The 25718-nt window shown below is 40.8% G+C and overlaps 1 protein-coding gene across 1 annotated transcript; it reads left to right on the top strand.

Annotated features, from left to right (window-relative positions):
• Positions 1–511: 511 nt before the first annotated feature.
• On the top strand, positions 512–24978 carry vapb (VAMP (vesicle-associated membrane protein)-associated protein B and C). The gene is made up of 6 exons (XM_050038267.1): positions 512–763; positions 8168–8320; positions 14997–15100; positions 16631–16711; positions 18054–18233; positions 20486–24978. Exons 1-6 carry the CDS (start codon positions 706–708, stop codon positions 20639–20641), a joined length of 732 nt encoding a protein of 243 aa, XP_049894224.1. The 5' UTR covers positions 512–705; the 3' UTR covers positions 20642–24978.
• Positions 24979–25718: the final 740 nt, after the last annotated feature.

The following is a 25718-nucleotide window of genomic DNA, read 5'->3' on the forward strand; positions in this document are numbered from 1 at the left end:
TAATGCAAAATTTAAATGACCTTTTATAAATCATGACGTAATATTATTAGAAAGTAGTTGAAATTAGCTCCACTGTTGCAACATCAAAGTACACATTAATTCATCACTAATTATAATTAAGTGATGTAATGATTCTGTAATGAGCAAGTCTGTACAAAAAGTACTCTTACTTTGGGTGCTTTAAGTATATTTTAATACCATTACTTGTGTACTTTTACTTGTGTACTGGAGAACTATTTAACAAGGGATCCACTACAGTAAGATGTATTTTGGGATCAAGGGAGTATGCAACTTTGCACCCTTCATGATTATTTGATGCTGGACTTTGTGAGCTGAAATAAAAACCTCCATGTTTTAACCATATCCTGCCACACTGACGGAGATTTCTTAAAACCTGAGGTGGAGGTGGTCCCCACCATCCCTGGGTGCACCCTCGCATCACCCACCACCACCCTGTCACCCTCCCCGCTGGGTGGCTATGCAGAGGCAGTGACGTCACCAGGCTGTCTCTCGCTCCCTTCCTGCTGCATCACAACAGCCGTTAGTAGCTCGAGTAGCACTAGTGACCGGGGGGACAGGATATCCACAGCTATATTCATTGATAAAATAACTCCGTTGACGTTGCAGCACTCAACAACATCCTAACACGGGGGTAACGGACAGGAACTGGTTGCAGTGCGATAACCCCGCTCCAGCTGTTGGGATATGGCCAGGCCGGAACAGGTTCTGCTCTTGGAGCCTCAGCACGAACTGAAATTCCGAGGTAAGAGGGGAGGGCCCGGCTTGGACGGGAGGGGGGGAGCTGCCTCTGCCAACGGGGTAACGAGGGGGGGGGCAGGCCAGTGTTACGGTAACCAACCCGGGGAGAAGCCGGACTTCACATTTTGACAATATTGCTCTCGTATGAAAAGAATAAGAATGCTCTGAAAGGACGGCGGGTCAACTGACAGCTAGCTAGCTAGCTGGTTAGCTAGCTGGATTAGCTTCCGACGGCTAACCAAGCTAGCCAGGCCCTGTCACACATTTCTGCTGCAGCAACTGCATGTAAAGCGGCTTACAAGTGTAACACACCACACACATGTCCGCTGTGAAATAGCAGCCATAACAAACACGTGAGAACACAGTCTGCCCACTGACTTCACAGCCTTTCATTGCACACAAGCTACAACATCCTTAGCAGGTCTAGCTAGCTAACATTAGCTCGCTCTCTGATTGGCTGTCTCGCTCTGTTGGCCAGCCAGCTGTCATTTAATAACTTGACAGCTCACAGGACCAAATAACTGGGCAGCCTCTGCTACTTAATATGTGTTAGCCACGGGTCATCAACGTGCCCACCATCCTGATCGTTTGGGCTTTACAATCGCCAATAGACATTTTAGTGAAGCTCGGCATTTGGCTGCAAGATGTCACGTTGCTTTAGGCCCAAATAATGTTACATAAACACATATGCTACTCCCTTTTGCAACAGATTATAGAGATCCTGACACCGTTTGAAATATTGAACCTTGAACTCTCGATTAAGAAGCTGAATAGTTTTATACATGTTTTAATTGCCTAAAGGAAAGCCTCAAAACACAGTCAAACTTATTTTACTCTTATCATGTAGCAAGTGGTGTTTGGTTCAAGTCAAGGAAACTATACCTTTTGTATATTTTCCTTGGTTTAAGCATCCCAAAAGATATGATTAAAGAACCAGCAATACCAAAATATATACCACTGTTTGTTTGTGGGATGAACTTTGGCTGTTCCCCCAAAACTATTCTGATAGCTCACAATACACTATGGATAACACATTGGTTATACTGTGTTTTTATGTGAACTGTCAATTTAAAGTAGCATTATACTATTGTTCCTATGTACAGCTAATGTGTTACCTTACTAACCTGTGTTATTTACTGTGATTACAGTGTAATGGCACATTAATCATGCATTCAGCACCTTATAGTATATATAGTAATGAAGAGTCTGTTGGTGTCAGGCAGACAGTGAGCCTGTAGTTTGTTTTAGCAGTGATTTACAACGAGGTGCCCTGATATATAAATAAATATGGGGCAAAGCAGAGGTGATAAATGCCACAATACAGTTTCCTTTACCAGGTTTGTTATTTTCTCTTCTCCACCGGTTTAGGACAACTCAGAGTGTATTTTAGACTAATGTACCACAGGCAAAAAGAGAAGCTGTGATGAAATTGTTATAACTTTTTAATCTTGTCTGTTGTCAGTGTAACCTGTGGGGGTAGGTCTGTTTCACCAGTTAGAGTGTAGGAAAAACACTGGCGTTATTCAAAATTTTCTCACCGTAAAGAAATGCCATGAAAAGACCCAAAAGGGACAATTCTGTCAGTGCTTGTTCAACTTCCCTGCCCTGTCTGTGGCTCTCAGCCTCATGCCCATTATTTCCTACTGAAAAGGCAAATCTCAAAATCAAAAACACAGGCACAACTATTGAGAATTTTGGGACTATTTTTATCCACAGATTAATAGGCATTGTGAGTATTTACAGCATGAGAACAATGTGGGATTGACTCAAAATAAACCAAGTTCATTGAAATAAAAGAACATGTCACACACTGCAAGGGTCATTTATATATTTTGAATAGTTTGGGAGGATTAAGCTATATCAGGCTTTACACAAGCGATACTTGTTAATAGGATCCATTTGTCGTCGGTGTTGGTCTTTTCATGGCATTTGGCAATAAAGAAAACTAGAATATCACCAGCTTTATCCTTTAACTTGTAACTTAGCTTGGAGCAGACACACTGTTCCTGTGGTTTCCTGTAGTTTAACATACCTTTCACGCTGATTTATAACGGTGATGAAACCATTGACTGGAACTTTGTTTGAGGTGCTCCATCATGTGATTTAAGCCAGTCAGAAACGAGCACCATAGACATATATGAAGTGTCAAATCAGATGTGTTGATACAGGACACCAGACAGAAGGAACTATGTGTCCTCTCAGTATAGTAGATACCACACATCACATGACAATACTGAGGCCCTAAGGTATATGTAGGCAGGCATTGTGAAACCTCAGGAAACACAGAGTAGGTCTGTTAGTAGCAGACCTGTTTGGCCTGATGCTACTTAAGTGTTAGGGGCTGGACGTCCTCAGTTTTTATTAATTTTCATCTTCATTAGGGTAATTATTAACAAACCTCCCTGCTCCTACTTTAAATCTGCTCTCCATAAAATCTAACTTTGAAAGACGACAGCTTTAAATATTAGCTCGTCATAATACTTTTCAACTGCCGTTTGTGGTTTTTGTGAGTTGGATGCTATCCCGAGAAACTTTCAGGAAGTAGTAGATCAGGTGTACAGTAGTCGGTGGCGTGAGTCCCTTTCATTAAAAGCCTTCAGAAGTCAAGCCAAGCTCTGAGGGTCTGAGTTTCCTCTCTGTCTTTGCTCAAAGGGGAAGGGAAGTGTCAGTTGCTCTGGATGTTTGCTGAGCTGAAACTTTATCTTGAATCTTGTGTATGTGCTAATTCTGAAATAGCCCCATGTTTTCATGCACAGTGAGCCTGCCTCTCTCTTTCAACCGCTAAAGGTTTTGCTCACCATAATCGCTACCGTAGTGGCCTAATTTGTTATTTTGTTAGAAAACTATACTTGATTAGAAAACCCGGTCTGCTGGGTTTTGGGGGTTGAAATAATAGCATACAATCACATGTTAAAATGTTGTTTGGATGACCGGAAGTTGGCAAACAAATGGGTGCAGTTTCAACACTTTTAAGAAGTCATGAGTTGTGCTTTTCCTAAGGATATTTTCACAAGCAAAAACATCACCAGACAGTGTCTTAAAACTCAAATCAACCAATTCAGATATCTACCTACAAACTGTTGGGTCTTTAGATCTTTATATACAGCAAAAATAAATTTGGACTTCTTTCACAGACATTGAATAATTCATGAATAATATTTGTTTTATATGGTTTTTAACGATACTGTAATGCTCCAAAATGAAAACTTAGTTTCCGTTAGTCCGACTGATGTAAAGTGTGTGGTATTGGCACCATGTCCGCTAAGTTTGGGAAGTCATACATTCATTCGTCATGGCCCCTCGCTTGACTTTGAATTAGCTCTGCTCTCACCAGAGGTACTGGAAAAACACTGGAGTGACTAACGTTTGCCAGTTAGTGATCGGGATACATTTCGCTATGCAGTTTCTGGAGTGTCCGGTCAATAAAGAAACTTTTGCCAGAAATAACAGGAATAAATTAGGGACATGTAAAACTGTGGTTTTGTGAGGGGGGCGCTTAAGTAATACATGTAGAATGAGATTTGTTGGAATTTGCACCCCCTCCAATACTTGTAATGTGCTGATAGTATCAAAGACTCATTAGACTCTTGGCTTTCTCCAGGGTCAATGCATTAGCCAGATTAGGTTTAAGTTCTTTTTTACAGTGCTCATGCAAGAGCTCTCATATCCAACAGATTTGACTTTTCTGTTAATGTCATTACCACTTAAGTGAAAAGAAAACCTTACACCAACATGGAGGTTGCTTGTGGCTGGTATTGAATATGAGTGCAATAACTATACTTTTGAATTTATTTGGCTCCTCTGAATCACTGCTTCTGCCACATCCTATATTCAGCAGTTCGCTGTTGTGCTCATTGATGGCCGTTTAAACAATTGAGCCAATCAGATCTTTGATCTTTGAATACTTAACCCACAAAATGCCCATTTGTAAATCAATTAGTCATGCCATGTGAACTTGAATTAGTGAGGAAAACTTTGTTTCTCTCGCATGCCTCCACAGACAGTGGCGAACTGTATCAAAACATCTGTTGACAGACTCTCAGACAACTCATGCAGTATAATCCAAGTCTCATTTATCCAGTTATATTCTCAGTACTTTCCAAACACATGCGTTTTCTTCAAAAAACCTCAGCACTGGAGCCTGGCTATAAAGAAAGCACAGATACGTTTTCACTTTCAGTTGTGTGTGAGTTTGTAAATGGATGTTTTGATATAGTATTGCTGTTTTAAACGTGTATCCCAGTCCATCAATTAATCAACATGTTTGCTGCTTTCTATGAAGGCACTGGAGTGAAGTTTTCTTCACAAATCAAACGTAATACGGCATGACTTCTTGTTATACAAATGGTCAATTTGTTGGTGAAGTACTTCCTTAAGAATGGGGACGCCATCTTTCTGTGCCAAAGAAAAGCAATTGTAGAGAAATAAAATGTAAGAAAATGGAGGGTTACTGCTGATTCTTCTTTCATTTTTTGAACCACTTATCCTCTTAGCAGTTACAGGGGCGCTGGAGCCTATCCCAGCTGACATTGGGCGAGAGGCAGGGTACACACCCTGGACAGGTCACCAGATTATCACAGAGCTGACACATAGAGACAGACAACCATTCATGCTCACATTCACACCTACGGACAATTTAGAGTAACCAATTAACCTGCATGTCTTTGGACTGTGGGAGGAAGCCGGAGTACCCTGATTAGTTTGATCCAAATAGTACTTTGTCTCAAACAGAAAACTGCAAACATTAGGGTTATGTCAGACTGAATGACAGCGTGAAAAACTATGGCATATCAATCTGAATATGAGGCTAATCTGAATCAACCTGTTTTGAAAATTAGCATCAATTAGCATGTCAGCCATATTGCATTATTGTGGATACGAGAGATGATGTGGCACAAGTACATGTACTGTGCAAGTCTGAGTCAGGAACTGAGTACACTTGAATATCTGTTTACTTATTAAAAGTAAAATTATCATTGCTATAATCAACAACGTTACTGCATATTGCATATTTTCCTGATATTGTGCAGCCCTAATGTACAGCTAGGCAATAATGAAAGAATACAGCAGAGGAAATTTAGGGGTTTTTGGAGGTGGTTTCATAACCCACCGAACTGTTTAACGGCTGTGAGGGACCAAGGGCAGAGGGGTGTTGTATGCTGTGAAGCTCATGAGGCAAATTGTGATTAGTGATATTGGATTTTATAAAATTGAATTGAATTGAAATGAATCTAAGGGATTTCTAGAAAAGATAACGTAACTCTCCTGTCTAATATCTCCTTTGTTTAGGTAGTGATAGTGACTATGGGGTGGGGCGATTCATCGACGTAAGCAACGTCATAGCTTACGAAAAGACGCCAAACGTGCAAAAAGTGTGTCGGTGTGTTGCAGTAAAGTAGGCGAAAGCATGAATTCCTCCAGAGAACGAGCCTTCTCACACGAGTGCAACTGCAGCACACGGACACTCAAAGTGAAAGTATCCTGGAGCGCTTTGTCGAGACAGCAGCAGAAAGCACCGTCCTGTTTACTTTTTGTCCCCACCCAAGCATGATATATTAGGATTGTCAACAAGTGTGTCAAAACATAGGCTAGACTTTCTCTGGTTTGGGAAAGACTTTAACAATAATAAATGAGCCAATTTATTTGACAGTTCGGATACAAGTAGTTTATACAAGTGCAAAGGAGAACAACAACAAAAGCTGAAACAACGATGTAGACTAATTACATTTTGAAAATTAATATAGAAAGTTAGTGCTCCATAAAAACCACTGACAATCTAGTGCTGCAGTCTGGATGGATAACTCACTTAACCTTCGCTCACCTTTTAGATTTGGCACACTGTTATTGTGGCTTTTGTTGTTAGGGTTTTCTGCATTATTGACAAATCTGTGCAGCTTAATGCATCCGGCCTTGTGAGAGCCTCAGAGATATGTGGCCTGCATCAACAATGATAGCTGTAATTGGTTGAGGCCAAACTGCATCAGCTATTCTGATCATGGTAGAGCAGCAGTAGAGGTCTGGGGTTTTATAGATTTGCACACACAGTTTACTCTTTAAAGGCTCTGGTAAATTGATGCTAGATTTTTTTCTCGTAATCAAGAGGACGTTAGTAGTCGAAATCAGTCTAGAAAGTAATGTTAAACAAAAACGAAAAAGCAGACGGCTTTGTTTGCATCCTTGACATATTTACAATAATCCAGTTCTCACCAGGGTGTGTTACTGAGACGCCATATTTTGGGTTTTAATGTGAGAAACAGACTGGAATTGTTTATCTTGAGGACAGCTTCCAGTCAAACTTATTAAAATATGCATTTGTTTGATTGGCGGTTAAACCCTGTTTATCTAAAACGTCAGGTCAAATGAAGAAAATATGCAACAGAAGGTCCAAATTGTGGGCAGTAAAATGAATTTGTTATAATTAAAGTCACATCTAGTTAGGCTTTGAGAGACCACATTTAAATGTGCTAACATGCACGTCACATATTTTTAATAAGCTTTGCCCGCTGGTATTTTAGTGATTTTATTTATTTTGAAAAAGCTTAGATTAGCCTTTTTCTGCTGCTCATATACAATATAAGAGTGGGGTTTTGTAAATTCTGTGTTAAATATTTGGCAGACTGTCCTGAAATGTAGTTCTCTGTTGTGACATAGGTTTTCAGTTTAAATTGTACCATATATTACAACATAAAAATTCAAATTTCCATACATTTACAGAATCAAATGAAGCTCCCACGTTACTTTCTCCCTTGATATGTCAGTGTAAAAATATAACGTTTAAAATATCTTACGTAAAGAGCTTTGTCTGCTTGAGCTTGGTTGTTTATTTTTCTTTTTTCTCCTTCATTCAGACTGGTGCTATTTCCGCAGCAGCGGATGATGGATTTGCATTTTGATGGCTTTGCATTTTGATGTATTTTGATCGGTTGACTAAGAGACACTCATTTGCCTTGATTATGTCACTCTCTGACTACTCAGCTCACACGCATTATGAGCTTGTCTGAGTTTGTATGCTAGTGGCTGTTTTATTCCATTCATGTGTCATTTTCTCTTACCATTTGGCATTCAAACAATTTACGTGACAAATAGGCCTGGTATTTTGAAATTAATGTGTGTGGTGTATGAGATCATAACTCTTAAGAGTGTCAGAGGCCAACATCAAAATTAAAATGGCTCTCCGTCCAGTTTTAATTGATGTTACTATGATTTATTGCCATTTAATTTGACTTGTGTGGTCATAAATTTTGTCTTTGCCTCAACAGTCTTTGATGATTATTTTTACTGTTTTACTCCTGTTAAAATTAAGTTGTCAGTCTCTGGAGGACATGAAAAAAATCTTTTCTTGTTTTCCTGAACTATGCAAAGACAGTCTTGTCAAAAGTGTCCACCTTATCTTCCCTCTTCTTCACAGGTCCATTCTCAGACGTGGTCACCACAAATCTCAAGCTCTCAAACCCTACAGACAGGAATGTGTGTTTTAAGGTGAAGACGACAGCGCCGCGCCGGTACTGTGTGCGGCCAAACAGTGGAATCATCGATGCAGGCACCTCAATCAATGTCTCAGGTAATGATTGAGTGAGTGGGACTGAGCGCAGGCCATTAAAGTAATTATTATTAACTTACAGTATACTTAAACATGTTGCTGCTGTTGTGGCTAAAATGATTAGTTCATCACAGGGAAAAAAAAGTAATAACATTTAAGTCTTTTCTCAGGTTCTCAAATACTATGTGTTTATTTTTTTCTGAATACCACTTTGAAGGTAGCATTTCTGGTAGGGTGTAAAAGGTATCTCTTTAGCTTCATAGACCACATGATTGATATTAAAAAGGATCATTTTTGTAGCCCTATTTGCTTCAGTCATGATTTAAGATACCATGACATGTCTTTTTATTTTTACCTTGGTTAAAATGCCAAGCATCTGGGAGAAGGAACGCAAGCTATTGTCTCTCTATCGTCCTGAATAGGTTTGCTCTCTTTACATAAATGCACACACCGCTCTTTTCCCACTACCCAGTCAGTATTCCCCTGTCCTCCTTTCCCAGTCCTGCCTGGCAGGCCTCATTCCCAGCCGTGCACTCTTGAGGGAGACAGGTACAGGCTAATGTTTCCACACTGTGCCACCTCTGCCATTTACAGCCACGGACTCATTTTACAACCTCCCCTATCTGGTGTCAACAACTGCAAACTGTGTCACTGGGGCCTGCAGTCAGCAGTGGGCGACAAATCAGCACAGTCCTCTGTCAGTCGCCTTCATTTTTCACCCTTATTAGGCTGCGAAAGGTCACAGGTTTGAGCCTCAAAGGGAGACTGCTTTTCTGAGAATGAAGTCACTATAGGCAAACATACAGTAAAGGCATGGTCTGTAACCTGTTTCTGTTCAGTCTGTCTTTAGGGAGAACTCAGAAAGTGGTGTACTTAGCAGGATGTGGTTGTGGGTTCTTATCTTGAAGCCATAGTGTGCTTTTAAATTGAGCACACATGAAGTTACTTTGATGGAAAAGTCTGACTCTGCTGTTAGCTTTGTTGCACCTTATAAGACGGGACAATTACACCTTGAATGGGTGTGCTCCAAATCCAGTTGGGCGCGGTTAACACTATATTTTAGCAGAGCAGCACATGGCACTTAGCCTATGCAACCTAGAAACGGTGGTGTGGTGGTTAGCACTGTGGCCTCACAGCAAGAAGGTTCCTGGTACGATCCCGGGTGCAGAGTTTGCATGTTCTCCCTGTGTCAGTGTGGGTTTTCTCCAGGTACTCCAGCTTCCTCCCACAGTCCAAAGACATGCAGGTTAATTGGTGACTCTAAATTGTCTGTAGGTGTGAATGTGAGTGTGAATGGTTGTCTGTCTCCATGTGTCAGCCCTGTGATAGTCTGGTGACCTGTCCAGGGTGTACCCTGCCTCTCGCCCAGTGTCAGCTGGGATAGGCTAGAGCCCCCCCGCGACCCTCAAGAGGATAAGCAGTTAGAAAATGGATGGATGGATATGTATCATATCTACGTCTCTAAAGTGCCATAGTTCTGATTAAACTTAAATTAGCTGACTTCGTTACTGGGAGGTGGAGGAGATGGGGGATGGCGTGACACCTAGGCAAGATAGCTGCCAAGCTGCAGACAGCTGCAGACCACTGAGACCAACAAACATCAACACTAGTTGTGTTTTAGCGTGACATCAGACGTGCCATGGGAATTTTAAAATAAAGTCGTATGTTAAAGATCATGATATGTGTTGATATTTTCACTTTGCATCAGTGATAATGGATTGTTGATCATTGAATCAATTCAAATCAATGTATGGTTACCCCCCCAGAACATAAACAATGTAGACCTGTACACATATTTCTTATATCTTTACCATTTGGATTAAGCTCTTTGTAGCTTAATCCAAATGGTAAAGATGTTGTTCTGTCTTTAAACACTTAAAAGCCGCCAAAAGATTAAATCAAAGTTTACCACAGTATCTCCACTACTGTTTGATTATCAGCTGATAGAGATTCAAAGTCATACCTGCCACCTTGTATGCTGCCTGCCCTCCATTTAACTGGATAGCAGCCATATTTGGCTTTGTAACTGTGCTATGCAAAAGGAAATGCATTCAACTCGTTTGTTAGCCCTCAAGAATACATACAAAGTGTTTTTTGTAACACTGAATGCCAACATAACTTTTGTTTGTTTTCAAGGAAACTCCTCAGGGCACCTTTAAGTGCTCTTTCTTCCTGGTCATAAAAGCTACATTACAGTTAGGAAAAAGAGATGACTGGTTGCTCTGTATAATCAAACCTAGATCAGAAAGTGTGTTTGGATGAACGGGAAGGCAATCCAGGCAATATAAGGAGAAATATATCAACAAGGAAAGAAATATTAAAAAGCCTTTATTACAGCGGCTAAATAAAGCTGTGACGAAGACCCACAGAAGGTTTTTAATATGGTCTTCCTTGCTGATGTATTTCTTCTTATATTTTGGAGTGCCTGGATTGCCTTCCTGTTTACATTATAGTTAATTGATTAAAATCTCTGAGCGCACCACACTGTTTGAGCTGAGGGGAAACAAACACTGCTTGGTTGTCATACCAACATTACTAATAAAAATGTTCTTTTTGTAGAGTTATTCTGAATGTACAAAGAGTCATTCCCAAAATAACTTCACACTATCATTATTGAGGCATTCAGGCAAAAGTATTGTGTTTAGGTTTCGGTCTCCATCTCAGATGATTGCAAAAGCTCTGTAACTTGTTGCAGTCCAGTTTGTCTCGTATTTTCAGCCTGTAGTTTTTAACAAAGCAGCGTAAAAGCTACACAGGCATCCACTTGCATCGGGATGTAAGGGAACAGTCTGCCACAGGATACCTACAAACCCAAGATGTGTCATTTGCTGGCTCAGCTGAGGATACACACAGTGCTTTTGAAGCTCAACCCAGCTGTAACCGTATATGTTTAACGTAGCCATGACCGCAGGAATGTTGCTGAGGTTGATTGGTGTTATGTAGCAGCATCCAGTGGAAAAATATGTGGTGTGAATGTTTAAAAAAAAGAAGAATCATTGTGTCCACAAATATTAAGCCTCTTCTGGGAGCATGTCAATGTTTGTCTGACATGTTCGGGACTTGTTATCATTTCAACTGGGGCAGATAGAAAAACAGCATAATTCTTTGGTTGCATGTTATCTGAATTAGCTTCATTAGCTCACACTTAGTCTCATTTCTAGTCAGGAATATTCCTGTCTTAATTGACATCCACACTCAAAACATTTCTGCTAATATGCTACACAAGGTCTCACATTTGCCCACCGACTCAATTCCTACAACAGAACTTAACCTCAAAGCAGTAGCTGATCCCTGCAAAGGTGTGGTGGATTATATGCCGTCGACTCCTGAATTATTCCTTATCCTGAAATGAGTTTGCTCGTGCGTAGTGAGTATGTTTTTCCCCCTTGAATTATATTGAATTAGATGGACCCAGGAGAGCACAATCAGAAGTGTGAGATCCTGCTACCCTGAGAAGCCTGAACATGAATATGTTTTATGAGACTTAGCTCTTACATCCTGGTGAGTTTTCCCTCCAGGCCTGTATCTCAACAGCGCTGGTCGACTTCACTCTCTTCCCCATTCCCACGCTATATTGTCTTGGTAGGTTTGCTGATCTTTGACCAGGTTTTTGTGTTGAGTAATATTGAACTAAGTACACAGGGAGCTCTCTTTTACGAGTAAGGCTTCTCTGAATCGCAGTGAAAAGGTCACCGCTATAGATCAGGGTGCAACAATGAGCCGTACGGTGTCATGTGTCAAATCGGTGTCGTAAGATTCACAGTGAACTGCACCTTGTATCTTGTTCTGAATTTGGTGATGAGTGCAGTGTTTGGGTCATTAAACTGAGATATTATCTTCTGTTTTTGGCATCTGTATCTTCAGTTATCTTATATTGTTGACACTTTTTGTTTTCTGCTATGCTGCTGAGAATTCACATTAAATGTGTCATGAAGTCACAAGTTTTATACTTTTATGGAAAGGAGTGACATAATACTTTGAAATGGAAGGCATATTCTCATGACACCATGGTTTTGAAGGGAATCAAGCCATGAGTTGTGTTGAATTTGAATGATGTCAGTCACTTTGTGAGCTGCAGTCAAACTGTCAAACTAGGCAGCGCTGATCAAATGTAATTCAAGATTCTGTTCCTGCATTGCCTATTTTTCACCTCAACTGCTTTCTGAAACATGTCGTTACTATACTGTGTATTGTTAAGCTATAAAATGAGAAAGTTTGTGACCTGGTTGCCATGTCGGAGTCAGTCAACTGAAGCACAAAGCACTGGCCAGCACCCACTGTCAGGAGCAAACTTTGTCATGTCACCGCTAAACAGCACACTAAAATATGTTGCTGAAAACATTTGAGGCGACAAGTAATTAGAATAATACCAAATAAAAGCATACAATAACTGATGACAACACAGGATAAAAACAATAGAAAATAACCAAATGAGACATATATAAAATAAGCAGTGTGCTAAAACTAATACAAGGCTTTTAAGAAGTGATTTAAAACTGATTCAGCAAGCCTCAGATCCTCTGGCAGGGAGTTGCAAGATGATCCGAGCCCTTTATGTTCGACAGACAGGATAAAAGATGTTTAAAATTAATGGAACATATCGTATTTGTTAATGATGTGACCAAACGGAAGCATGTATATGCAGAACAACAGGGGGCCAAGGATGGAGCCTTGGGATTTTAGCAAATGCCATTAGAAGCACTGTGATGAGGCAGAGGAGCATGTTTTTTATTTTATTTTATTATTATTTTTCAGATTATCTGTCAAGTGTACTGCTGTGTGGATATAGTTACAGTTTCAGAAAATATGACAAAAGGTTATTTCTACAAAAGTTACCAACTACATCTTAAATCCAGAAACAGCAGATTATTTTTAGTAGTTGATCATCAGAAATTATCATCACTTGCAACCCTACAGTAGAGAATCTTGTGCAGACCCTGTAATAACTAGTTTCCATGGGTGGGCCTCTGTGAGAACTTGAAGGTAAATAGTTAAAGGTTATTCTGTAGTGAGCATCTTGTCTCATGGGACACAATTAATTAGTGACAGGAAGGGAAAGTTTTCTTACCTTCCTCCCTCACCCCTCTAATGGTTCCATTCATCATCAACAAGCAGGCAGGCGATTACCATCCTGCTTGACCATGTTGAACACAATTAGCCTCTGTGAGTTTTATAAATGATTGCCCAGCGTGAAGCAGGAATACTAAATCACGCCATTAGCAGGAGTAGCTTTTTGTGAAGGTGTGTTCAAAGGCTGTCGATCAAAGATGATTTAAATCACTTTCCCCCCCCTCCTGTAGCTGTGCTTTTTCCATCTCAGGCTCTGGCTCAGGACCTTTTTCATGTTATTCAGTGTTGCTCAAAGAACCTACATGCCTTCCTGCCTCCATTCTCTAGTATTGTCCCCTTGGACCTGAGGTAGATGGCCGTGCAAATTGGGTCTGACTGAAACAGGACGTTCTCAATCTGTTCATGCCGTCTGTTTCTGGTTTGCGATATTGAACTGCCCTGATTGCTGTAATGGTGCACTACATCTCTGAGGTTTCCCACTCTAGGGACAATTGGCATGTGCCATATATGAAAACCATCCTGATAGCTACACCGGCTTTGAAATTAGGAGGTCATTTGTTTCTAGTGAAAGCCAAAGAGTCACGCAGGCATTGCAGACATACTTGGTACTGATGTCACAATATGCTGTTCAATTACACCCTCATTTAAAAAGTCAAAGGAGAATAAGATCACCCATCAATAGCCATTTTCATCCCCTCTGCACTTCCACCCTTAACTTGAACACTGACATAAGAAAGTGATCATTGTAAATCACCGTTACAGCTTTAAAATACTTTCTCAGTCATTGGAATGACATCAAATAACACACCACTGACTGAGAGGGACTGATGTGGTGATGGGTTGAAGCTGTATTCCAACCCCACACCTGCTTTTTGTTAGAGCAATATGTAATGTTAAGAAAGAAAAAGACAGGGTTGGAAGCTGTTAGAAAGATTACCCCCTGGGGTATTTGTAGATCCGTCAGTGTTTCGCCGTCATGGTAACACAAACTTAGAAATAAATCATCTCCACCGCTTTTTCCGAGCAGCAGGGGCGAGCCCAGAGCCTTGAAGACGTGGAGGACCTAGTTTACTGTTCGAACAACACACATTCGATACTCGCTAATTCCTCTTTAATCCGAGGAGAGGACTCAGAGTTGAGAAAAAGAGAGAGACGGAAAATTGCTGACAAAGAGAAGTAACGGCTTAATCGCTGGAGTTCAATTCGTATTTGGGGCGGCAGATTTTACCCACAAATCATATCATGTTCTTGCAAGTGTGCTGCAGTTTGACTGACACTCACAAGACACTTTGTTTGATACGTTCGCTTTTGTCTCCTGAGAATGGGAAGTGAGGATGAGGTTTTAAACAAGGGAAACAAAACTGAGGGAGTCACAACAAACAAAATGAGTACAATAATCACGTGGGGACTTCCTGTTCACACTGTGGGCGCATGGGTTCAAGATTTCTCACTTACCAACCCCATTGTTTTCTCACGATGTTTCCTGTTAATCCTAGTTTTAGGTAACTAAAGGAAGTAAATACAGTTTAGTAAATTAAATATGTTGCTATGTGAAGTCTGTCAAAACCAGCAGTGACTTTGTGGTAGCAGTATCGTACATGACCTCGACTGTCATTTTGTGTTTCAGTTATGCTGCAGCCTTTTGACTATGACCCCAATGAGAAGAGCAAACACAAGTTCATGGTCCAGTCCGTGCTAGCACCTCCTGACATGACCGACATGGAGGGAGTGGTGAGTGTGTCTTCTTCCTAAAATCAATTTTCACCATCAGCATGTTTTTTAGCCGCTCTAAAAAACTGCTTTGCACAGAGATTGTACTCGGGTCAGTCATACAGCAGACACGGGGATCAACTCAGGAAGTAACTGTAAGGAAAGAAGCAGTCGATAGGCAGCTCCCAGCCTGGATGAGAGGCTGTGTCTCAGTGCGGCGCACAGCAATAAAAAAACACGATGAGCACAGTTTAGCCGTAACTGTGTGTGTGGTCTCAGAGTCATCCTTGCCATCATTGGCCAACATACATACTGTAAATCATCATTAACATGCCAACAAGTGCTTTGAGAGTTTGGTATGATACTGTGACTCACTCTCATAAAAGCACACACACACACACACACACACACACACACACACACACACACACACACACTTAATCAACCTGAGAAACGGTCATAAAGACCCAGTTAGGTTATTGTTTGAGCTTGCTACAGTAACAGAGGTTTGATTTGAAAGCAGGTTTTTGAGGTGGATTGTAGAAAGAGCACAAAAAGACAGACTACAGTCGTTCTGGTTGTACATTTCTGTCCAAATCTCCCTGATAACTGTCCAGATGTTGATGAAAATATTAAAACAAGTCGAGTAAAAACACAGCTACAGTCTGAATTTAGTGATACACACCTGGCAGCATCAGAACTCCTCAACAGCACTTTACAGAAAACATTTTCACAGTTGCCATCATGGGACTGCATATTTTTTCTCCTCTAAACACTAGGCTGCTGACTCTTTATTCACACCACTGGAGGTTTGCCAGATTCAGCTCCCTCGACAGTCTCGTAGGCATAAACATATTCTAAAAGATTTAAACAATGTACTTTAAATGCTTTTCCCAGTGTTGAAGATAGATTAAAACAAGTATTATAAAACATACCGTAGATGTGCCTTTTAATATCTTCACAGAAACCATAGTTTACAAAGGATATACTGCCACAGACATGTAAACTGTTTAACTGTGTTAAAGTGTTTTACACACTTCAGTGTTGGGAAGATAACGTGCATGATCCTGGTTCAGTCTGTAAACTTCCTGTACACCTAAAATGTTCTTGTGAAACTCAGCTAACAATATTCTTGAGTGCAGTATGTAAAGTAATGCTTTCTTTAATTATGGAAAGAGTTGGTGTACGCTGGCAGAATACATAAAAATGAGGCGTTCAGTTAGCGATGTCTTCATCTAAGAGAGAAAAAGGCATGTTAGTCATTTAATAATACATGTAACATTGGATTTATTGGTGCCAGACAGTGTAAAAAATCTACTAATAAAATTCCTAAATCAAGACATTATGTAGGAATATGTTTAATATGTCAAAGGACTTTACACAGCCAAAAATTAATAAAGGAGACAGAAGGAGGTTTATGTGAGCTCTCCATCCTCCTATGATGAGTCATTATCAACACTGTCGTAAATGGGCCCTTTTGCCTGGATTAAATTACAAAGAAATAATGTGACAAAGCTTTTTTTCTTTATTTTCGGTCCTCTGTCTCTCCAGTGGAAGGAGGCCAAACCAGAGGAGCTGATGGACTCCAAGCTGAGGTGTGTTTTCGACATGCCTGTGGAGAACGAGAAAACGGTAAGCGCACGCTGACACTCCGCTCCTCGCCTCGCCTCACAACGTCACCGTTTGTTGTCACTACAGATCGGATATCAAAGCCACTACAGGGAGCAATGTGTCACATTGCTTCCTGCCATTATTTTCAAACTCACACTAATTGGCCTCAGCAGCAGACAGTGCCACGTTATATTTCTAATCTTTGGTATGTCATTCATTATCTGTTACGCTGCTTGTTTTCACAACATAATGATGACTTTTTATTGCTTCTTTCTGTACAGTGCAATATTTGTTTGCTTGTTAATATTTGTCTTGAGGAGGGGCTGCATTATTTATGGGGCGATGATGGTTATTGTTGTTTTGCAGCACTCCAGCTCTTTACTGCTCTGCTGTGTCTGCCTTCTCTTTCTCTGTCTATATCCTGTCCCATCTCAGTCTTCATCTCCCCTCATTGCTGTGCACTCTTCAAGCTTCTGCACTCCAAGTCCATATTTTTCGTTTGTGTTCGTTCAATCTTCTCGTCTGATAAAAAGTGTTACGCACAGAAACATGGCAAACTGTGTCAGATGTGTTTTATTGGTTTATTTGTTGCGAAAAATTGCAATACGAGACCAGATGGAGACGTCAAGCAGTGAGGATGATTTCTTGGTGCTGTCACTTCTTGTTCGGAAAGCATAAATGACGGACAAAAGTTTTAGAGTCAGTGTGTTGTGCAACAATTTCAGATAAAAAATACGGCCTTCTTTCTCGTTCCTTCTCTCTTTCTCATCGTCACTTTTTCTGTCTTGGTCATGCTGTTTCTCAGTTTTAAGCATCAATCTTCATCACCTCTCTCTCCTCACACCCTCAGGCATCGGCAGCCTGTCAGAGAGCCACTTTGTTCACTCTCACATGCAGTTTATTATTGTTGTGAGTCTTCTCAGACCCCACGCAGCTGCAGAGACATTATCTCGTCATGATATAAGCTGAGTCTACTGGTTTCACGAACCTAAGGAGGGAAAGGGACCCGTGGTAGTTGTTTTCAATTCATTTTGAGCTGTGCGATACATCCACATGGCTTCCAGTCGGCACTGTGCGCCGCAGAGTCCGTTAGACGGAGATAATGCTGATAGAAACCAGCTTGATCCGCTTATGAACGGCACCCCTGGGTGAACTCTGCCGCCAACATGGAGATAGGGGGCTTAAAAGAGGAGTCTTTATGTTCATGTACTGTATATGAAAGTCTGCACGTCTCCAAATATAAACATAAAATTGCGACAGTGTACCAGCCAAGTCATCGGTCAGCATTGCCATGGAAACACTGTAGCAGCAAACAAACCGACTTATTGCATTTTAACTTGTCGACCTGTTAACCCACTTACAGCACGACATGGAGTCCAACAAGATGATGTCGTCCAGCTTGCTGAAGTCAGACTCCTCCACGCTGCCTCCAAAGTCAATGAGCTCCACCCTCGATGATGGGGAGGTAAAGAAGATCATGGAGGAGTGTAAGAGGCTGCAGATGGAGGCTCAGAGGCTACGGGAAGAAAACAAACAGATCAGGGTGAGTGAGACAACTCGACTAACACAGTCAGTTAGTTTTAAAAACATTTTTCAAGACAGTAAAAGCACAGGTGTCACCACAGTCTCAGTCTCACAAATAATAATAAATAATAACTTCAAACTAATTCAGACTCTGTTGGGTAAAACGTGTCCAAGTGAACTGGTGATTCGTTAACTAATTTAACTAAACTTATTGTTTGGATTAATCACTGCAAAGCAAACCTGTGTTGTGATAAATCGATCGGTAACCTCCCGAGCTGAATGTGATGTGATGAGACGCGTCAGATTCAGCTTTGTCGTTATCCATACAAGGGTGGTATACTTTATAGCAGTATGAATCCTGAATGGGTGATGCAGGATTTCATTTCACAATAATGACCCGCTCGCTGTACATTATCCCGACTATGAGCACGACTACTTACTAAAGAAATCACTAATTTGACACAAACTATTGGTTGAATAATAATTTTATTGATTTAAATGTTTATATTGTTTTCACTGAGCATCTTTGATCATAGCAACTGTCTGTTATTTATAGCAGCGGTCAGCTATTCAGAAATATCAGACAGTAGAATGCCGTAAGTGACCAATCAAAATCGAGTATCCAACAAAGCCATATAATAAGTTTAAACACTCGTCTCACTTATTAAAAACATGTGGCCTTTGCTGTGTGATGAAGCAACACTGCCTGTGTTCCCTAGAGTTTAATAAGCCAACTATTGTATTATAAAAACATAAACATAATCATTTTCTTCTGATGTTAGCAGACACTCATTGTTTTTAACGCAGCTTGAAACCCTGTTTGTGCGTTCAGATGTTGCTGCATAGATTTAGGTTAGTGTATTGAAATGAGAGGCAAAAAAAGCAACCACTGATTATATTTCTCAGGCATATTTGGAAGACACTGGAAGATATTGGTTATAGGTTACTGTATGAATCAATATGTCAAACAGTAAGTCAGTATTTGGATTTTTCTTTTTTTAATTTAAGTTAGGTTATTTATGTGTGTACCTGGTGCATGTATTATGTACAAGAACAATTATCAATCAGTCTTCTAATAATTTTTCTGATGAATCAACTAATCATTTGGTCGATAAGATATGACCCAAAAATGTTTAATTTATTGTCATAGAAGTCCAAGAAAACCACCAAATATTCACACATTAGATGTTAAAACAAGTTAATTTTTGTCATGTCTGCTTTGAAAAATGAGTAAAGCAATTACTTGGTAATCAAAATCTTCCCTGGCTAATTTCTTGTCGTCCAACTAATCAATTAATCGACTATTCATTTCACCTCTAATAGGTTCTGTATGTTAAATCTTGTAGCACATGGTGTAGTTCAAACAACTAATCTAACTTCAGGCCTAAATCAAAGACAGACTGACTGAGCAAAGAAAACTCCCCTTTCATCTCAATCATCAAAATTAGCAGATGACATCACTGAACGTTCAGAGTCACACTTGGTGTTTTTTTGTGTCCTGATTGATGTTCACCATCAAGATAAGCAAATTATGTGGAAATTTGATTCACACAAAGTGGTGGTTCCAAATGACGTTGCGGTGTCCCTCCACCCTTTGCTCTATTTCTTTGAATAGAGACAGTTACTCAAGATTGAGGTTTAGCGTTAAGTGCAACTGCTCTGATCCATAATCAGTGGCAGACCTCAGCGTTCAGAGCTCGTAAGGCAATTTTGCAAATCAATGAGTACGCCATCAATCACAACGATCAGTGAAGTAAGGTTTAAAAATTGGGTTTTGTTAAGGTTTGGTTGGAAATGACTCACACACACACACACACACACACACACACACACACACTACAGACAGCTAGGAGAAAGTCAAACACCACCACCTCCTCCCCTTCAAGTTCTTGCCAGAGGCAGAACGACTGTTGGCTGCTCCTGCGGCTGAGATTAAACTAACAGAGAGCCCCCCCACCCGCTGCTGGGAAATGAAGTGTGTTAAAGCCTGGCGCCTTCTGCGGTCCTCTGGGGATTTGGTCAGATGAAGATTTAAGCAGATCCTATTTCTTTGAGCTTGTAAATAAATACTGTCTTATCTTATCGACTGATTGACAAACTGACCGTTTCTCTTCCCAATGTCATCTTTTTGTTTTTCTCTTCTCTACTTCATCATTCCCTTTCTTTCTTTCAATCCCACCACCACCACCACCACCCTTCTTCCTCTCTTCATATGCTTCCTTTCGTTCATCATTTCTCAATTATTTCTTTGTCACCGCTCTCTTTTTTCAGGAGGACGATGGTCTGCGGATGAGGAAGAGCAACGTGATGTCATCTCAGCACTCCTCAATTGGCATGAAGAAAGATGAGGGGTTTAGCGCCCGCACGATGGCCCTCATTATTCTCTTCTTTGTGGTGGGCGTCATCGTGGGCAAATTGGTCTTGTAGATGGCAGCGCAGTTGGGTCGGCTGCAGCATGCTTTCAGGGGGATGAAAACAAACACGGGATCTGGGATTTTGGATCAGAAATGCCATATCCGCTGGGTGGGGGGTGGTACTAGTTTTGATTCAGTCTCATTTATGTAAAAAAAAAAAATAAAAATCAAAGGTAATGTATGAGAAAATAAAGAAGAAAAAACGATATGAACAAACCTACTGTTACAGGTCTTGCCTCTACGTAATCATCACATAATCATTCTGGCCCTCTTTCCCAAAGTTTCATGTATATAGATGACTGGTTCTGTGGGGGAGGGGGGAATGGAAACATGATTTAATGCTAGTGATCCAGACCAATTTTCTAACACCGGCGAGGTAGTGTTGGTGCGACTGAGTCAGTTTGCAATTGTGTGAATGTCATTTTAGTGTATTGTTGTTTCTTTTTCTAAGCGATGGAGGCCAGAGCCTATGTATATGTATACGTAATCCCCCCCACTGTACAGTATATCCAGGTGTTCCTTCCAGCTAAACCCCCTTTAAGGAAGGGACTTACCAGAGAGATGATCCACACAGTCGGGGTTACACACAGGGCTATCAAACTGACTCCTGCAATCAGAGGCTTTGTAAAATCGGCTCGTCTTTGATTGTAGAACAACCTTGATCACTGTAAGAAACACTATACCATAGGGGTTTTCTTTCCTCGTGTCGTTTTTATTTTCACCCTACCTTATTCCCGCCACTGGTCACTCAGTGCTCACCACACCCCCAGTTGCCAGAGGGGGATGTTTGATTGCATGCGTTCACACACAAAGAGTGTTGCATCTGGACTTTTGAATCTAATTTAATTGCTTTTATAATGGTGATAATAATATGTCATTTGGCTGTAGGTTTGCACAACTACATTTTCAGTTTTTGTTTTTCTTTCTCTCTTTTGTGTTTTGTTGCATTTTTATGATTTTAAGTAATTATTTTTTTTTGTTGTTGTTAGGGTTGAAGCATTTAAGAATATTGCAGCTACCAGAAATGAGCTCCAGATTTGTAGGATTAGATCATTTCTGTAAATGTTATCCAGATGAAAGGCTTGCCTTGTGACCTATTTGGGCAAGTTATTCTCAGGCCAAGATGGAGGTTTATATACAGTACTTTGACATATATACAGTATCTATATATACAGTATACACACTCTTAGAAATGAAGGTGCCATGTAGGGTTCTTCAGCTTGTCCCTATGGAAGAACCCAACATAAAAGGTTATACCTAAAACCATCTGTGAAGGTTTGACCCAGTGCCCCACCTTGTATGGTATAATGGATCCAACTAAAACCCTCTCTGGGTGTTCCATTCAAAATCTTTTCACCTTCTAAGGTTGCTAACCAAGGTCAGACCAAGTATTTGCGACAAGATGAGTTGAAACTTGCAATCTGCCAGTTCACACCAATGCAGCTAGACGAGACAGCGTATCATAAGAGAATAAGAGAATGTTGCAGCAAGCGAACAGGCCGTCTGCAGACAATTTACTGACTTGGCCAGCAGACTTTGCTACAGGCTCATTGGCTGTGCAAACAGGTGACGTGCCTTACGTTCTAAAACCAGCCGCTGGTTACTTGACAAGCTGAGTCGCAGATCACACCATCAGCTGGCGTGAATCAAGCTGAGACCGGCCAGTTCACACCGCTGCAACTTTTCTCTCCAGATGGCTCCATCTCGTTGTTAATCTTTGGTCTGAACTAGATTTAACAAGAATACACCAAGAACCCTTTTATATTCCATTAAACGTGAATAAACATTTTATTTGAGGGTCAGGATTTTTAACTCCTATGCTTTCAACAATCCTTGAAGAACTTTCCCCCAAACAGGGTTCTTTATCGGGGCACTATTCACTAGTTTGATCATGATATGATACTATATCGATTCATTGGACAACAATGTGATTTGCTGAAGTCTGCCACTACATGATTTTGATTCGATTCAGTCAGTTGGTTACAGGAGAAGCTGCCACCCATCTTTGCTTTGGGCCATAAAAGATTAAAAGACCACATAAATAATTGTAACCATATAATTGTAATTAAGTTTACTTTAAATTGACTTATACACATAGAGCAGCACATGGGAGGAGTTAGCCTTAGGGCTTTCTGATGGAAAGCACTTACAGTACTAAGAGATTGTTTTTCATTTTAACCCAAACTATGATCTTATCCTAAACTTTAGGGCTATCTGGCTAAACGCCTTGAAGGCAAACTTAGCCTTAAAACATGGCTTAACAACAAGAGCACTTAACAAGAGTATGACATTCAGCTCATGAAAACTGTCAAGGTTCATAAACAAAACTAGAAAGTAGTCAACCATCATTAGCTTAAGTACTTTTACATTGTATAAATTAGCCTAGCAGCTGGCAGACTTTTCCTCTATTTATAGCTTCGCAAATAAGATGTATTATTTCTAGTTTTTCTTACTCACTATTGATTTAAGTCCCTGCATCTCCCGACTGAACAGCACAGTTGAATTTGAGTCTGCATGAATGTTTTTTCAGCCTCACATTGTTGAAATAGAGCAGTTAATGTTGCTGTTGTGTAAGTTAGAGTGAGATGCCCAGCCAGGCAAGTACGCCGGTTTCCTGAGAACGACATTGTTTGCATATAGCATATGCTTCGTCTGTTTACCCGTATTTACTCCGAAATATAAAATATCTCCACATTGCTGATTTACTTCAGAGTAAATAACCTTACCCTCATCGTCTTTTGCTCAGCTGCTGCTGTTTGACGTTGACACAAAATTCCAAAATAAAGGCGTATTCTATTGATGATATCGGATCATCGAATCGATGTATTAATCAAGATCGATAGTCTTCAAAGAACCCTTGAAGGACTCTTTCTTAAAAAAAGGGTTCTTCAAAAAGAAATGGTTGTGAAGAACCCTTTTGGAGCCCTTATTTCTAAGAGTGTACACACACACACACACACACCAAAAGCATGCGTATATAAAGAGAGAAGTGGACAGGAGGTGCATGTAGAGGCGAATGTGTTTCCCTTACAACATCAACAACACCAAGGTCCTATTTCAGTGTCCTCACAAAGGGACCTTGGTCATTTCCAGCTCTTTTTTTTTTTTGTTCTCTCATATTTTCCTACTGAGCCATACATTTGTTGACGTTCTGTTTTGTTTGGGGCAAATGTATGTCAGAGATCAACTGAGTGTTTCAAGCTGCCTGCTCCAGCTCTCTGCTGCTGGTGATTTTTGCTGGAGGGGGGTTTTATTTCCACTCCACTGCAGGCGTGTGTTCAGTTTTTGGTGTTTGTTCAGCATTTATCCGTTGCTTATTAATGTTATATCCTCACTGCATTTGAAGTCGTGTTCATTACTCATGTCGGTCGTGTTTAATGCACTAACATTAAGAGTCTCTCTCCTCTGATCTTCCTGCTGCATACATTTTTTTTCTCAAGCGAGAGGTGGGGGGAAAGCATACAGCCTAGCTTATATCCTTGAGGGGACCACATTGTGACATTGTACTGTTCCAGAGCCAATGGTTATTTTGGTCAAAAATAAACACAAACATACTAACAAATTGTTTCCTCTCCAAATTTGCATGAGGGAAGAAAGCAATGGAGGATGTCATTTTACTTTGTAATATCTGAAGGAAAAAGAGCAGCATATTTTTATCCCCCTGTGTCCACATACGATGCAGGAGTGCATTACCCTTACCGTTAAACTGAAAGAGAAAATGACAGACTTCCACCATATTTTCATGTGAAGTGGAGTGGAAAATGATGGATTTGACTGGCGGATAAGCGATTGAAATAAACATGAGCTTGTGTTTCTACTGTATCTCTGTAAAGTTGTTGGGTTGAGGATGACTTGCTGCTTAGAGGGAGGGCAGAGCAGACCTGAGCTACAGTCCTATTTTGGGTTATCAGACCTGGGTCACGCAGTATTTGCAGAAAATTCTTTTTGTTCAAAGAATCCTGGTTGGAATATCACAACATTTTACATTAAAAAATATACTTTACAAAGTACCAAAATAAACTGTTATGTGATTCATAACTCTCCTGCTCTGACGCAGTAATCCTCACCAATGTGGTACTCCAAGTAGGATTAAACAGACATTATTAATTACATGTGAATACTAAATGATCCAGGTTCGGTTGTAAAACACACTACACTGACCTGTCCTGGAGTCTCTGACCATCACCGTGATCAATGTAAGCAGTCGGCAAACTGTTTTGTATGTATATAAATAAATAAATAAGTCTATCCAAGAAGATTAATATTCCTAGTTCAAGTAGTCTCTCTGGTGTATAAAAACAACCCAACCTGGTTGGACTATGTAGCATCTTAATAAATTAAATGAATAAAGCCCCTACCTTATCGTGTGAAGTCATTTCCTGTTACACACACAGGCTACAAGATGCACAACCATCCATCCGTCCATCCATACATCCATTTTCATCCGCTTATCTGGGGCCAGGTCGTAGGGGCAGCAGGCCAAGCAAAGCACCCTGGACGTCCCTCTTCTCAGCAACGCTTTCTAGCTCCTCCTGGGGGACCCCAAGGCGTTCCCAGGCCAGATGAGATATGTAATCCCTCCAAGGTGTTCTGGATCTGCCCCGGGGCCTCCCACCAGTGGGTCGTACCACCAGCAACAGGCGCCCAGGAGGCATCCTGATCAGATGCCTGAACCACCTCAACTGACCACTTTTGACCCAAAGTAGCAGCGGCTCTACTCCGAGCTCCCTCTGGATGTCCGACCTCCTCACCCTAGCTCTAAGGCTGAGCCCAGCCACCCCACAGAGGAAACTCATTTTGGCTGCTTGTATCCACAATCTCATTCTTTCAGCACGATGGTCCGGCGCAGCCTGCATCACTGCAGAAGCCGCACCAAACTGCCGATCCATCTCATGCTCCAGTCTACTCCCTCGCTTGAGGCAGTAACTCTCCCAATCCAGAGGGGGCAATCCACCAGTTTCCGGCAAAGAACCATGGCCTCAGATTTAGAGGTGCTGACTCATCCTGACCACTTCACACTTGGCTGCAAATTGCTCCAGTGCGTGCTGGAGGTCACGGTGTGATGAAGCCAACAGAACCACATCATCTGC

The sequence above is a fragment of the Epinephelus moara genome, chromosome 24 (genome assembly GCF_006386435.1).
Source record: "Epinephelus moara isolate mb chromosome 24, YSFRI_EMoa_1.0, whole genome shotgun sequence".
Taxonomy (NCBI): Eukaryota; Metazoa; Chordata; class Actinopteri; order Perciformes; family Serranidae; genus Epinephelus; species Epinephelus moara.

Excerpts from the sequence above, each read along its gene's own strand:
- vapb (XM_050038267.1), top strand. The coding sequence starts at position 706 with ATGGCCAGGCCGGAACAGGTTCTGCTCTTGGAGCCTCAGCACGAACTG. Across the intron at positions 764-8,167 it reads GCACGAACTGAAATTCCGAG|GTCCATTCTCAGACGTGGTC; the intron begins GTAAGAGGGGAG and ends TCTTCTTCACAG. Across the intron at positions 16,712-18,053 it reads CTGTGGAGAACGAGAAAACG|CACGACATGGAGTCCAACAA; the intron begins GTAAGCGCACGC and ends ACCCACTTACAG.